At 39.9% G+C, this 15730-nt stretch overlaps 1 protein-coding gene across 2 annotated transcripts in view; it reads right to left on the bottom strand.

Moving 5' to 3' along the window:
* The window catches only part of LOC119729736 (proprotein convertase subtilisin/kexin type 5-like), a 101928-nt gene that overhangs the window by 55978 nt on the left and 30220 nt on the right, over nt 1-15730 (bottom strand). For both annotated transcript variants that reach the window (XM_038202454.1, XM_038202463.1), the window contains exons 9-14: nt 15471-15683; nt 12953-13053; nt 11053-11156; nt 7037-7154; nt 3704-4008; nt 934-1192 (exon numbers count right to left, since the gene is read on the bottom strand). In XM_038202454.1, coding sequence (XP_038058382.1) covers nt 934-1192; nt 3704-4008; nt 7037-7154; nt 11053-11156; nt 12953-13053; nt 15471-15683 — 1100 coding nt within the window. The remainder of the gene's footprint in view (nt 1-933; nt 1193-3703; nt 4009-7036; nt 7155-11052; nt 11157-12952; nt 13054-15470; nt 15684-15730) is intronic.

Genomic DNA, 15730 nt, shown 5'->3' with positions numbered 1-15730 from the left:
TGCAAAATTATTCCAACGTTTTAACAATGTATTTTAATCGATACACAATTGTAAACTGTCGTAAACACATATAATTTAAGAAGGATCTACGCTTTATTTTTAACCTTACGTGATACATTTAAATACAGAGATGCCACAGGGTCTGCTTGAAAAAACCGAACTGGTTCTGCTTGAAACGGGAACAGCTGCTTGAAAAAACCGGAACTTTTGAGTATCTCGAAAAGCCTCTACAAGTCCGACACAAAGTCCCCGTTGCCATCTTTATCTTGTAGCCAGGCCCAGTTCCGTTCATTGCTTCTATGGCCTTTAAGCTGTCGGTTCGTTCAATTACTTTGACTTTTTCCATATTCTAATATTTATTCTGCCTACCCGAATTTCCAACGTAATATTTAACACAAAACATGCATTATTCCACAATCTGCTGTCGGTGCACATGACCTTTGCACTATGCAATGCATTCGACAAAAACATGGCTGGTACCCAGCGTTTTTGGTATTCACATATATCCCTGCGATTGGTGACAACCGATAACTGAAATGATAGACTTGATTTCCAGGCTGAATGCTATGTGTGCTTAGCGCACAACACGCCCCCACCCGGTGAAACATGCGCGAGGCGTCATTGTATACTGCGTGCAAGTACACTGGCCGCCTGTATCGCATGCAGGCTCGGTGACAACAAAGACTGTTTGTAAGACTACTTCAACGAACAACGTTGTGCCATGAGTGCGCCTAAATGTACTCCATTGAGACCGCTAACGAGGTAAAAATCAACGCATTCCCGCAGTTTTTTTTCTCTTTTTCCGGTTTATTTTGACGGCTGAAAAAAACCAGAATTTTGTGAGATTTTTTTAAAAACCAGAATTCCGGTTAAAACGGGAAAAGTGGCATCTCTGTAAATAGAGCCCGATACATTTGACTGCAACCAACTTACTCTGTTTTTCTGTCCCTGTAATGTAAACATTTCCAGCAATCACTTGCAAGAGGGCCACTGCAGCTATTGAAGCATTCAGGGTGACAGGGAGAATAATCTGAGCTCCTTGGAATGGCAACCCTCGAGTGATCAACATCATCGATCATTTCCTTGATAGGGCTTTTACTACCTTGCCTGATCGCCGGCTTTTTGGGAGGTGTAGCAGTTGTTGGTAGGGAATCTGTGCCACACAGTGTCAAGACCCATCCCCGGAACTGCCCTGTTTACATGCATAAACAACAAAAGTTTGGATTTAAAATAATTGCTGATAAAGCAGATGTGTTCTTTTACCATTATCAGCAGTTAACCCACTATTTGCATACTTGTAAATATCCATGCATATTTACAATTTACACTTCAAAAAGCCACATTTCATTGATTATATCAGAAATGTCGAAGGATTGTTTTTTAGTTTCTGAGAATAAGCTATTTGAAATGATATAAAGCCACTGATGACAGTCGTTCTATAAATCTTAGAACCAAAGGTGAATTTTTGTCTTGAACACTGTGACTAGAAAGTGCATTGTTTTCATAGACTCAAACAATCTACTATAAAAGTTATCCTTGATTCCTTTAGTAAGTGAAGGGTCGGAGAGTTGGTTGACACCACTCGTCATGTTTGGGGTTTACCAGTTAATACGTCCCCTGTGCAAACAAGGAGTCACTCTTTCGCTCCCTCTATCATCCTCCGCACAATATTAAAGTACTGGGATACAATCAAACATAATAACAGGTGCGATCGATCATGCCCAAACGCGTGAATATGTGCCTTGGTTTTCCTTGATATCTTTTTTTCTTTGTTTTTTTAAATAAAGTGTCATCTTTATGGACTTCAACTTTCTCATAAAGATAACTGATATATCCATTATTAAAATTCTGATATCAAGGGTGCTTAACCCCTCTATGTTATGGTATGTGCCTCGCACCAGTAGTACTAAAAATCTCTTTATATGGAGATTGACTCATGCGTGGTGCATACTGTGCAATGTGAAGGCATGCAAGTGGGAATTTAGAAAAAAATGTGTGTTTTTCAATTAGTAATGGCATTCATGAGAAGTGAAAAAGAGGAAAGCAGCAGATCCGAGGAAAAGTCGCATGCCCGAAGTGGTGCAGAACGCAGCGGTGCCAGTGTAGTGATTAAAAGAAGCCAGACAGTGTTTTATCAGCTGTTTAAAACCATCCACATGATGGGCTCTCGACACATTAAGGCATAGGTAACAAGTAGCTCGATCCCCAATTTTTAGGAATGTGGGGGGAGGAAGATAGTAAGAATGAAATGAGAAAAATTACATTTAAGGAATTTACCGTTGTCGGAATGAGTGCAGTTTAAAATTGCTGGAGTTGGCATAGGACAAACTGAATTTTCCATAGTGGGCTGGTTTTCAAATGCTACATGATAGACAAGCAGATGTTTTCTCAAAAGATGGTATGATAAACGTACCACTGCTTGTGAAAAATCGAAATCCCCACCCCCATTCTCCTGGACTGTCCCAAATGCACCAAATCAAAACAAATTCAACTGTTTATGAATAAGACTTTGAGTAACATTCCTCACCTAATGAACACATGGTTTAACAATTATCCGTTTGTGATACATACAAGACCCATGACATCCATTGTTTTCCACTGAAATTGCAGCACAGGATGAGCTATCATTATTATCACAGCCAGGATTAGCCCATATAACTGGATTCAATTGATAACATGTTTTCAAAACTACATGTATTTTTAAAAATGTTGATAAAAATACCTTTGTGAATTAACCGGGTCAATGAAAATACTGGTAATAACCATTTTCATGTATTAGCCAAAAAAAAGGATTTAACTTTCTCTCACAAAAAAATTTGCACGTTGCGGTCACAAATGACAACTATTGGCTTTTGCAGTGTTCTCGTCGAAACCAGGATTGCATTATATTTGGCTGTACATGTATCTCTTTGACCATCTCAAAAACACAGCTATCAACTTACTTACTCCAAGCATGTTGGTTGAAATGACATTAATAGAGTTCTACAGTTGAAGGGTAATCCATTCAACATCTTCAACCTTTAGTTCTCAATCGTGTAACAGTAGTAATTTAAGAATTTCTGTCATTTGTTTAATCTACATGTACGTGCTTTTGCCACTGGAACTGCCTTCAAAAAGATATATCCAAGAGTTAAAGGGAAAATACAACATTTGCAAACATCAAAAAATAAAACTACCAAATCATTTTGAAATACCTTGCTGGACTGTTGGTGAATGACAGTGTAAAGCATCCTGTAAAATCATGGCACCTGGTATACTGTCATTATCAAGAAAAGTGGTATTTTTGTATCAATTTCCAACACTGGTCGGCCGACCAGCATTGGAAAAAAACTGGCTTTTTTTTCAAATACTGGCCCCAATTGACCATCGCATTTGTTTGCAATCAATTACACACCTATGAACGGGAACAAGCCAGCTGGACTGGTTCCCTGACTTACAATTCCCCAATGTATGTAAACTGCTCTGTTTCTTCTTATATGGAGTCAGGGAACCAGACTACAGGAAAATGATTGTTTTTCTTGGTTTTTATAGCATTTTCGAACCCAAAACCTCAAAAAAGTCAGTGTAACTATATTTGCTAATATTTCCCACCCCCCCAATTCCATCCATTTCTGAAAATTACAGCAAAAGCAAATGATGTATATTCCCTTTAAAATGTCTAAAGGATAGTCTCTTGTCTTTTAAGCCAGAAACTGTAAGGTACCTGAGTTGCTCTTCGGCAAGCCGTTCTCCACCTGCAGTGTCCATACCCCTTTGGCTCTCTCCCCCCAGAAGTGGGTGCTCATGAAGGGCCAGGAACTAAAGCTGCCCTTCCTCCTGTCCTTAGGTCGAATGCCCAAGAGCTTCGAGTGAGTTCCTGATGGTGAGACCAAAGTGAGAACCAGGGCACCCCGACTACCAAATGTGACATCCACAGTAGACTGGACATGCTCCAAGTAAATGGGGCCATTCTCACAAGCTGTCGTGTTCAGTGTAAAAGTTGCCAGCATTCCACGGCCCTTGATTTCCCTGTAAATCATGTTTATAAAGAATGTTTTATTTGGCCTGCATTACCCATTAAACTTGTCTATTATCGTAACTAATGATCAATACAAAATGCACTTCTGATATGAATTGAACATCCACACTTTTCTGGATTACACATCAAAATATTAAAGCATCCTCAATCAATTCATTTATTTCACTCGTGTGACATGAAAGTGTTGTACAATTATGCACAGGAACTCTATTTTACTTCCCAAACAAGTGAAAATGCATGAGGATCCATATTAACAATTCTTTCATGATTCTATGGAAATAAACCATTAAACTATTTTAGCGGATAATTGCCGTGTTAATACAGTACATACCAAGACCTGCAAACATGAAAGTAATACCAATTTTGACACACAACTCTTCAATATTAGAATTGTTGCTAATCGGCATATATCACAAACATCATCTATAATAATACACACTTCTGTGTTTGGACGACTGTTTGTCCGGGCTTATTTTCAGAAGTGGCAGGTTGCGCGGTGCTGAATCTCAGTGGGTGGGTGACGCTTGGTCCAACTTAGATTTGGTTCAAGCTTTGTTAAGCAATTGCGACCCCAAGGGCCACCGTCCGGGAGTTCTCTCTCCTAGGCACGTACGTATGTACAGTGTGCGTACGTGTACCAGGGCTACAACATACATTACACAGGTGGGAGTCTGTGATACATGCGCCGTATATTTTTACGCGATAAGCGGCCACAGCATGACATTTGGACTAGGTCGAGTCGAGTCACCAAAAATGTTGACTCGAGTCAGACTCGAGTCGAGTCATTGAATTGAGTCGTTACAATTCTGCATACATGTACAATGTACACGTATATGATACACTGCATCACACCATACACCACATGCTGTAAATGCGCTGAGGGAATGTAACATAACAATTCTAGATTGTTTTTCATTTGCGGTAACACCATGAGATAATAACTACTGCTCAGTAGATGTTCAGTTCTGAAAAGAACTTGTCCTGCTTATTATCAACTCTGAAAACAACTTGTCTTTGGTTTCAACGTTTCAGAAGACTGACAATGACTAGAGCAGGCTGTCAAAACATTGACCAAAGACAACTTCTTTTAGAACCACAGAATCCAAAACACACTAGTAGCTGTTGCACAACATTACAATACCTACATTGTATAAGGTTAATTCCTGCCCGACTATTATGTCAAGTTTTTTCCTTTGAAGTACAAATGTATGTATTAAAGCTACAGTCCATCATTTGCAGCTATACAAAAAGTAACTGAAGTAATTATTGTTGAAAAACATACTTGGTTGAAAGATAGTAAGGGGACTAAACTCCCTGTGAAATTATTTCTTCTGACAAGCTGTCATTTTGAAGAAATCAACGAAAGACGCACCGTTGGAAATTTCCGCTAGTAGTTCGTTTTTTTTATTTGGCGAAGAGTGCACAAGCTTTGGCATGATGCACCCACGCACGGTTGCTATCATTTGTCGGATCGGTGCGCGACATGGCGTAGCTGCAATCGGCTCAGTGAGAACATGTCTTGGAAGCTGAATTCAGGACCAATTCAAAACATGATTCAGAAACTTTTGATTTGAAATCAAGATCCTAGAATGTTGTTTTTCTCGGAATATATTGCTGAAGCTGAGCTGAAACTTCATCAGGTTAGTTGTTCAGCACCCTTCTTTAGATTTTGAGCACTTTTGTTTCTTCAAACGAACAAAATGCAGAAATTACAAATGATAGACTATATACCTTTAAAATGTATGTATTCCAAACATCAATGTCTGCATTCATAGTTAAAAGTGTAAGTATTGAGAATATGTTTGTAAAAAAAAAGAAAAAAGAATGATGTGTTAACAAACACAAATGCCCCACTGAGATGAATTACACTTCTTTACTGACATGCTTGCAGATTCTGTGCACTGTCCTACAATAAGGGATGGTAATACAAATATACACACAAACAACACATAATTAATATCATGCATCAAATGAGGTGGAAGGGAGGATAAATCTTGTGGTTTTTTATCATAACCTTTGACCTACAGGGTCCTAAATCAATAGACTTATTGAGGACTTCAACGCCAATCCACATACCAAGTTTGAAGTTGACATGTCAAGTCCTTCTTAAGTTATGGTGGGCAAACTGAGTGATGTACGCACACACGCAAATGGTCGTGTTCACACCGTAGATCGTGGACGTCCTATTGTCCCTCATTTGTTTGTACTCAAACTTTTTTGGAAGACTCCCATAGCTTTTGCACACGACCTCAATCGTGGATGTATGCTGGGAATCGTGGACGATATTGTTCTCTATTGTTCTCTGGTATTTTTCATTCATGGTTTGAATAGATGAACACGCCCACCCATCTTTGTAAACACCGGCAAACGTGGACCCCCTATTGTCCCAAATCCGCATTCCTTTGTTTGTACTCTAACTCATTAGTTTTGTACACGAATTCCAATCATGGTTGATCGGTCAATCGCGGATGTATTGTTTGTGCCCCAACCCTTTTGCCCTAGGTCCACGATTGCCGTGTTTAATACTCACTCAGACAGGTATCTTTGTAAACACCTTCAATCGTGGACCCTTATTGTCCCTCTTTTGCTTATACTTAAAACTTTTAAAAAAGAACTCCAAATTTTTGTACACACCTCAAAAGTGGACCTTTGGCACCCTATTGTCCTCTACTGTTCAAGGTCCACGATTTGAATGTTGATACATGTACACAAACAAAGAATTTATTGTTCTCCACTTGTTCGTCTGTCCTCGGGGTGTATCTTTTATTCACGTACACCCCCCAAGGAAAGACTAGGCAAATGCAGTGTGCCCCTTCGGCTTTGCCAGGTGGGGCATAAAAAATCAGGGCCTGACATTTCAAACCTGGCAGAGTCAAAAAGGGAATACAAGTCACAAATAGTGGAAGCATAATTGCCAAAACTTGTTAAACACTGAAGGGTAATATTCTTTGCCCTCGCTCGCCCACCCTCTACCCTCAAACAAACAAAAAAAGACACACTGAATTGATCTGAGTTTACCTGGAACTTGATATTAAGCTGATTTCACAGCTCAGCTGCTCTGGCAGGTTGATCCAATTCCTTGCAAGCTGAACCATTGCCCCAGCGTCCATCAAACCAAAGCCGTACCGATGACTAACTACATGGAACAAACAAAACAAATTCTTCAAAATCACAAATTGTGGCTCCAAAAAGCAATTGTCAAATTTCAAAAATTGCCTTTACATTGTATGGTTGCATGCACTGCTTAGCAAGGCACTGAGAGGCATGAACTATATTGCTCTTGCCAGTGTCTCTATGAATTAAGCCACAACAATTATTCTAAAAGGTTCTGCATGGGGTTTATAAACTCAGTCTACCCAAAGGCAAGTCTAAGGACGCATTTTTGGAAATTTCCATTAGCGAAGCCGTGAATGGGTGTGCACAAGCGTTGACACAACACACACGGGCACGCGGTTGCTATAATTCCCTTAATTCAGTGCGTGACATCGCGTAGCTGCAATCGGCTGAATGAGAATGTGTCCTGGACGCAGATTATGGGCGTAATTCAAAACATGACTCGGCAACTTTTGAATTGAGATTAAGATCCTAGAATATTGTTTTCTCCGAATATACAGCAATCACTGAGCTGAAACTTCATCAGGTTAGTTGATAAGCACTCTTCTTTAGATTTTGAGTACTATTGTTGCTTCATACGAAAAAAATACACAAATGACAAATGATATACTCTACCTTTAAGTATAACTCGAAATATAACTTGATAAAAAAAATTGATGCATTTTACTAAAATCAAAAGCTTTCTTACCACATCTGCAGGGATTTTCTATTGTTAAAAAAATATGCTCATCCCCAATACCTATGAATGCAATCCCAATGCGTATGCACACAAAATTCTGCTGATAATAACAGACCATCATGAAATCCAACACAAAGAATGTCCCGCAAAATAACAAAATACTCTCCCTTTTTTATTTTGATGTAGAGAATATGCTAGAAATAGGAGGCATGGGAGAGGGGATAAATATTTTCTGAGACAGAAACCCTGCAGATGTGGGGAGAAAATATGTCATCTCCAATATAGCCTTGGTCAAGGCGTTCTACAATAGTGTACGATAATCAATGGTGGGCCGCTAACATAATACAGTAGCCAAGCAGTGCGCTATGCACTCACATACAAAGCGCAAACAGCGACCTCATGCGACTAGGTTACAATATGCAGATCAGTTGGTGCTGATCTAATGCCTAGCAACAACTATTTGCCTTGGCTAATGTTCGTCATTTTCTCACTGGATTTCCAGAGATGACCTCGTTTGCGAATAAAGTTGAGATTATTACTATTCAGTTCTTGGTGTGGTGGCTCACATTTTACATGGATAGAGAGCTGAACAGTTTAGCTACATTCTCCTTCAAGCTTGGAGTCTCCTGACCAAATATAACTCGATTTAATTCTAGGGACAAAATAACGAACCTTGCCCAAGAAAGAGAGGCAATTGCGACAGGTGTTCCAAGGCGTTCGACCAGCACCAACTGATTTGCATATTATAGCCTAGCCACGTGAGGTCGCTGTTCGCACAGTACATGTGAGTGCATAGCGCATGGTTAATATGGCAGCCAACCTTCGATCATCAGACACTATTGTCAAACACCTTGATCAAGGCGACATCCAATTCTGTTAAAAACAAGAAAGGGAAGGAAGGGACTGCATTGCGATGCCCAGAAAATTTTTTAACTGAATCTAGTACGAACAAATAATTCAAGAAACTGTTAAGACACATCCATAAGCTGGACACATGAACACTTAGGTTCATATGAATGGGATCTCCAGGCTGCTAGTCTTGCCAGTGCTTTCACCCTAAACCTCCAGATCCTTCTGGATGGGAACATCCTAAATCCTGCAAAATCCTCCAATTGCAACCATGTAAAAATTGAATCTTGACCCCGACATTTCTCTGAATGCACCCACCGTGGAAGAGGTCAAGGCAGCCATCAATAGGCTAAGGAATGGAAAAGCAGCTGGACCAGACCACATTCCCCCGGAGCTCCTAAAATGCCCCATTGACCCTATCAGCTCAGCCCTCCAGAAGCTCTTCACTCGTGTGTGGCAGTCTGGCAAAGTCCCAGCAGAACGGAAAGAAGGCATCATCACCCTGTATAAAGGGAAAGCCCCCGCACCGAATGTAGCAGCTACAGATCTATCACACTTCTCTCTGTCCCTGGGAAAGTCTTCGCTCATGTATTACTGGCACATCTGAACCCTCTACTCACAAAACACAGACAACCAGAGCAGTCTGGTATCACTGCTGGGTGCTCCAAGGTCAACACCATTCTTGCCCTTCATTTGTTGTGAGAACTGCATCGGGAATTGAATCGACCCCTGCATGTGGCTTACGTCGATCTGAAGGCAGCATTGGACTCTTGTCCGTCACCGCAGAGAGGTTCTCTTCAGTCACACTGCCTGCCTCGCCGACAATATCCCAGCAAAGAAGGCACTTAACATCGCCATTAACAGCAGAGGCAGAATTCCCCCAGCACCTGGCTGGTCAAGACCCCGAGGCCGACCAAGGACATCCTGGGTCGAGCAACTGGGACCGCCCAGCAAGGTTGACAAGCTTTGGAACCAGGCTTCAAACCGCGGACACAGGAGATCAGTGCGTCGGACCCCAGATGTCTATGCGGTAGAATGAATGAATGATGAAAAAATTGAATACAGCTTTAATCCTCCAAAATCATCCATTATTTCCAGAATGTGTTCAGTTGAGGAGTGACCATTGCCTCAATCTTTCAAAATCATCCAACAATCACTGTTGATGAAGTGCCAATGATATCCAGAAGCAGTGTGGATGGTATCCAGTATACTGTCAGGCTGTATTATGCGTGGCTGAACATAAAAAATGCTAGGTACAGCCTTCGACCTTGGCTCAATACATCTTCTAAAACCAACTGACACTATTTTGCCGTTCATCCTCAATCCTCCAAAATCCTCCAGGTTGATTTTGGAGGATAAAGGAGGGTTAGAGTTAAGGTCTTTCTTGCAGCTCCAGATGCCCATTTGTCTGGCTCAGCAGATTCTGAGCGAGGATTGGTCAAAAGATAGGATGCTTCACCCCGTAGATCTTTGGTGCAGGTGATGTTTAATTCTAGCGCTCTGACTGGGCACCACAATTTGTCTTCCTAAACACTGGCAAGAAATGATAAACCCAGAATATATACAGTTACACATGTACCGGTATTCATGTCAGATTCATTCATCTTACAGAGCCGGGCGATGTTCTTCTTTTAATCTATGTCCGCAAGCGATATCGGCGCAAGATTGCATGGAAATATCACATTTCTTTCATGACCGGAGTTTTAAAAATGCGAAAAAATTGCATGTCGAAGATTATCAACTAAAATCCATATTTCCGTATTTTTCATGAATTTCCGTACAAAAATCTGTACCAGTTGGCAGCTCTGCATAGACCCCTATTGTTAGTTTAGGTTAAGTTTTTGACAAAAATGTGTAACTTCTATATGCTTTCATGAATTTGGATGTAACTTGGATGCAGTGACCCTTGGGTGGGAAGCAGTGTTGTAGTCAAGTACTTTTTCCCGAGTACCACCGAGTACTTAAGTTGCCGAGTACGAGTACTTGTACCTCCGAGTACAAGAACGGGTCTCCAAGTACGAGTACTTGTACTTCCGAGTACAAGTACTTCCGAGTACTTCTGTTAAATGTGTTTGTCTGGACTTGCACAGAAGAAAATCAGGAAATCTCGATTTCTCCACAAGCCAATCTGGAGGTCAAAGGTCATCTAGGGATCATTTGAGGTCGTTGTTTAAAAATGCACAAAATTAACTCTCTTTCAGAACACAAAAGATATAGGGATGGTCCGCGGATCACTTGTTTTCCTTTGTAATGGGGTATATGTGATATATTCTGATCCAAATACAAAACATGTAAGGTACAGCCAATGAGATAAATATATGCTGGTGGTGTTGCTGATATACCGTACTACGCTATGAATCTCAAGACACAATGCAATCAAACCAAGACTCACATGAATATCCAGCACCATTGACAAGCCAACCACCGTCATTCAGACTGTTGTTGTGAGATGTCATCACAATCACATACTGCATATCACGCCATGTCATGTTAGAACTAGTGCAAGAAAACACATACAAAATAAAATACGTAAAGTAAAAGATGTTACAATCAGCAGAGACCTCTAAACCACTGATACAGAGTAGTTAGAAAATAATCCTATTGTGGGAGAAAACTAATGCTAGCTGTTACAGGGGGAGGTTGTTACAGAGTCGATATCTTTCAGACAAAAACAATTGAGGGCTCTCTTTCTCCTCTCATATAATTAACTACTTACACAATTTTTTATATGCATGTTGGAGGTGAAGCCCTCCCATCGTTATAAAGATAAGCCAAAAAAATTGTTTTTTGGCCTCCAAAGTCAAGTTTTGATACGAAAATGTTTTAACACCTCTACCATATGTGGATCGCTAAATATGACTCGACTGTTTTAAGTTCACTCATTTTCTTACTTGAGAAAGACGAGGAAAAATTCTAATGGTCCAAGACAAGTGCACCATTCAATCAAACATATCATACAGCTTCACTAAAACGTGGCACTTCACGTACGTGGGAAAACAATGGCATTATTTTATTTCCCAACAACCGTCAATGAAATGTGTCTTTCATGATCTCTTCACCATCACCAAGATAATCATCTTGATTTTCAAAGCACTGCAACTAAAGCTGAAAACTCTGAAAATAACGCGACCATTTGGCTTTCACTGCAATCAAACTCCACATGCAACATGAAGCTCTGTGTACATAATTTTGATTTCAGACCTGTCACACGTTAATGCTTGACTTATTTCCAGCTGTAAACTACTCCAATCCGGGGCTTACTTATGTGCATCTACCATCCAATCTACGCACTGACGACTGGTAGAACAGATTAAAATTGCGCTCACAATACAGATTTTACTGCACCCTTTTCATCAAATTTGTTGAAATATAACTTTAAAAATCAGACTTTGCAAAAGATAGAAAAATAGAAATTTTGGAAATAAATTTGGAAAAGTAAGATTTGTGATTAAAATTTTTTCTCTCTAAATGAATCCTTCTCTTAGCAGCAGTCCACTAAAGCATGATTTTCTGTATGACCGTTGCCTGGTGCATGCAGCACAGTCCATGAACAGCGCTTGATGAACATGTTGATTTGGGATTCCATGGATGTAGCGCTCAGTAAATACAGTGTGCAGTGTCTGCAAGTGCGAGATGGGAAAGTTTGATACGCGCTCCAATTGCCAATTTGTTTTACGTACCGTGTAATTATTTTCAAGCTGATCAGAAAATTCATTCCCACGTTTTGTTCATTATTGTATTTTTAAGACCTTTGAGGACTCAATTTTATACTTTTTAATGCTCTTGAAGGCCTTAACTTATAATTAAATTTAAGACCTTTTAAGACTTTTTAAGGACCTGCCTACATCCTGATCATGAAGTCATCAAAAATAAAAAAAAATTTAAAACACATACATTGTGTAAAAGGGAAGGTCCGATTGTCATGAAACTTTGTAGGTAATGAGACTGAGTGACTATTATGCAAAACAAGAAGTGACGTCATGATGACACCTTTAATTGACTTTTTATGAATGTTTACAGATTTCATATTGTCTTCTATACATATAAAATATGGCATTTTATATGTATTCAGATCAACGTGAAACTTGGCACAGACAAACAAGACACTAAGTCATTTGCAATCATCCGAAACAGCTGTGTCTGTCCACATGACAAACACACTTCTAGTTTCTGGGTTTTTGGTTTTTTTTGGCCAGGCATTATTTTTTTAACTGGAATAAATTATTTACACCCTTTGAACAAGTATTCATTGGGACATACATGTACTGTCTTTTTGTGTGCAAGTCACTTACTTAGATTGGAGGGCTAGGGCACACAGTCCTGCTGCCAGTGGAGCAGAGGCTGATGTTCCAGTGTGATCATCAGTGCAGCGGCCCCCTAAATCGGTTGTAATCTGTTTTAAAAAAAAAGGTTGTTAGGTGGATTTTCCAATGAGAATACACATGTTACATCTCCTCCTCAGTTAGTGAAGAGTATGTTGGCTTCTAATGAGGTGCAACCCATTTTGTGGTGCAACCTTATTTTTTTATTTTTTTTTATTTACCCAAACTTTCACAAGCAAGTGAAATTCTAAGAAGTTCTAAGTATCCTTGCAACCTGTAAAAAAAGTTACCAGAGAAAAGTTCTTATTGGTAAAATTTTCCAATACTATTTTGCCCAAGAAACCCTTTTAAAAATGAACCTGTGAATATAAGATTAATCCATTGCCCATGACAAGAAACACAATATAGGGGACCACTTTGCGTTCGTCATGTTAGCAGTTTTTTGCAATGGTTTTAATTTTATTTGACAGTGCCTAGAACCACCCAAAAAGTTTTTAAAATGTGAATGGACATGTAGGCCTATAATACATGTAATATGTGTTGAATCATTTTTTTCTTTCCTTTTTAATTTTTAAAATCACCCTAAAATTTCCGTCAAAAATGGACGGAAAATTTACCTAAGTTTTCCGTTAGGTAGGTTGATGCAAATTTGAGGATAATGTCAAAAAGCAATATAAATAATCAACTCAAACTATCTTTAGCAAAAGGCTGTATGTCTATTCATGTGTTGAAATTCTTCTTTGGTGGTTTCAGGTATTAAACAAATAATCACAACCATAGGAAAAATAACAGGGTTGCTGTTGAAACCCCTCAGCCAGGATCAAGCTATCATCCAGAAACCATTTACATTGAACTCAACATGGTGACCTTGACCTTTGACCCCAGAACCAATCCCAACATGCCTGTACCAATGGGCAAACCCAACCAAAGTAGACACCAAAATTTCATTTCAAACTCAATTATCATCCGGAAACCATGTACATTTAACTCACCACAGTGACCTTTGACCTTTTCACCCAAAATCTCATTTCCAACTCAAGTTATCATCCGGAAACCATTTACCTTTAACTCACCACGGTGACCTTGACCTTTGACCTTTTCACCCCAAAACCAATCCAAACTTGCCTGTACCAAAGGGCAACCCCCTACCAAAGTTAAACACCAAAATCTCATTTCCAATTCAAGTTATCATCCGGAAACCATTTACCTTTAACTCACCACGGTGACATTGACCATTTACCTTTTGACCCCAAAACCAATCACAACTTGCCTGTACCCAAGGGCATGCAACCCGCTACCACAGTTAGACAGCAAAAATGTGATTTTTAACTCAAGTTATCATCCGAAAAAACCAATTACATTTAACTCACCACAGTGACCTCGACCTTTGACCTTTTGACCCCAAAACTAATCCCAACTTGCGTACTCCCATAAAACCTCCTACCAAAGCTACAACCCCAAACAACATTTCTAACTCATGTTATCATCCGGAAACTAAGCTGCCCGGATGGACAGACGGACGGTCTAGCCAGACGGAATTGTGGGGTGATAGCATTGTGTTCCCATTATCCCTTTTTTCTAAAGATTCTCTTCTGGGGTGATGTTTTTCTATTGTGAAAATAGTGGGGTGATGTGTTCTGAAAGGAACATCACCCCACAAGGGGCCAACGTACGGACGGATGCCGTAGGCGATGACAATACCACTTGAGCCTCTCGGCTGAGGGTTAAAAACTGCTAACGTGACAGTAGCAAAGTGGCCCCCTTTATTGTGTTTCTTGTCCTATACCTCTTGGGTGTATTCTTCCCCCCCCCCCCAATGTTGTCAGCCTTTTTCAACTTTTCAGTTTTGCACTCCTTTTTCCTTGTAACCCCCCCCCCCTTGTTTTGTTTGTTTCTTGTACCTCTGTCATTTTGCCTTTGAAGAAGAACTTGTTAAGTTCGCAACGTCAGGCCGCACTAATTTTTTTAGATTTGTATATTTGAGGTCAATCCAGTCAGTAAGCAGTTTGCGGTAGTCCTATTCATTTTCAAGTATTAATGATGACAATTCCCTTGTTGTTGTAATAAAAGAGATGCAAAATAAGGTAATAGAGAAACAGGCCTTTAGTTTGGAGAAGAAAACAGAGAAAAGCAACCAAGAATGGGTACATTGTATGAATGGTTAAGTTGTGATACCAACTGCTTATCAGATTCAAACCTGCCAGCCAAATGATTGCATCAGTATTATAAAAGTAGAAGGTTGTGGGTTTGAGTCCCATCTTCCTAATTTGTGATTCTTTTCTTACAATCACTTAGGACAATACTGAGTACACAGTGCTCATATAATACGTCAGTGGGTGCAAATCCAAGTATAAAACTGACCCAGGATGAAATGCAAATGTCAGAAAGATTAATTTCATTTCAAATTTAAAAAATCATCGCTTGCCCATTACTAACGGACATAATAAAACCTGAAGAAAATGGTTAATTAACAGGTGATTTCACTGACCACTTTCTTCTCTTTTGGGCTTCCGCTGCTGTACGTTGTGGCTAATGTTGATGCACATTCTTCCAGATACCATGGGGCTTCACCTCTTTCAGATGTACTGCTGACTGATATTGTATAGATGCTATTAGTGTAGCCATCACACCCACAGTTATCCTTGGCGCGACCACCATTACCTGATGCCCAGACAAAAATGTTGCCTTTACCACCTCGACCCTGCAACATACATCCAAAGTCAAATGGACAACTAATGAGACCACCAA

The sequence above is a fragment of the Patiria miniata genome, unplaced genomic scaffold (assembly GCF_015706575.1).
Source record: "Patiria miniata isolate m_02_andy unplaced genomic scaffold, ASM1570657v1 HiC_scaffold_1, whole genome shotgun sequence".
Taxonomy (NCBI): domain Eukaryota; kingdom Metazoa; phylum Echinodermata; class Asteroidea; order Valvatida; family Asterinidae; genus Patiria; species Patiria miniata.
The sequence above is the reverse complement of the archived record's forward strand: the minus strand, read 5'-3'. Positions and strand labels throughout refer to the sequence as shown.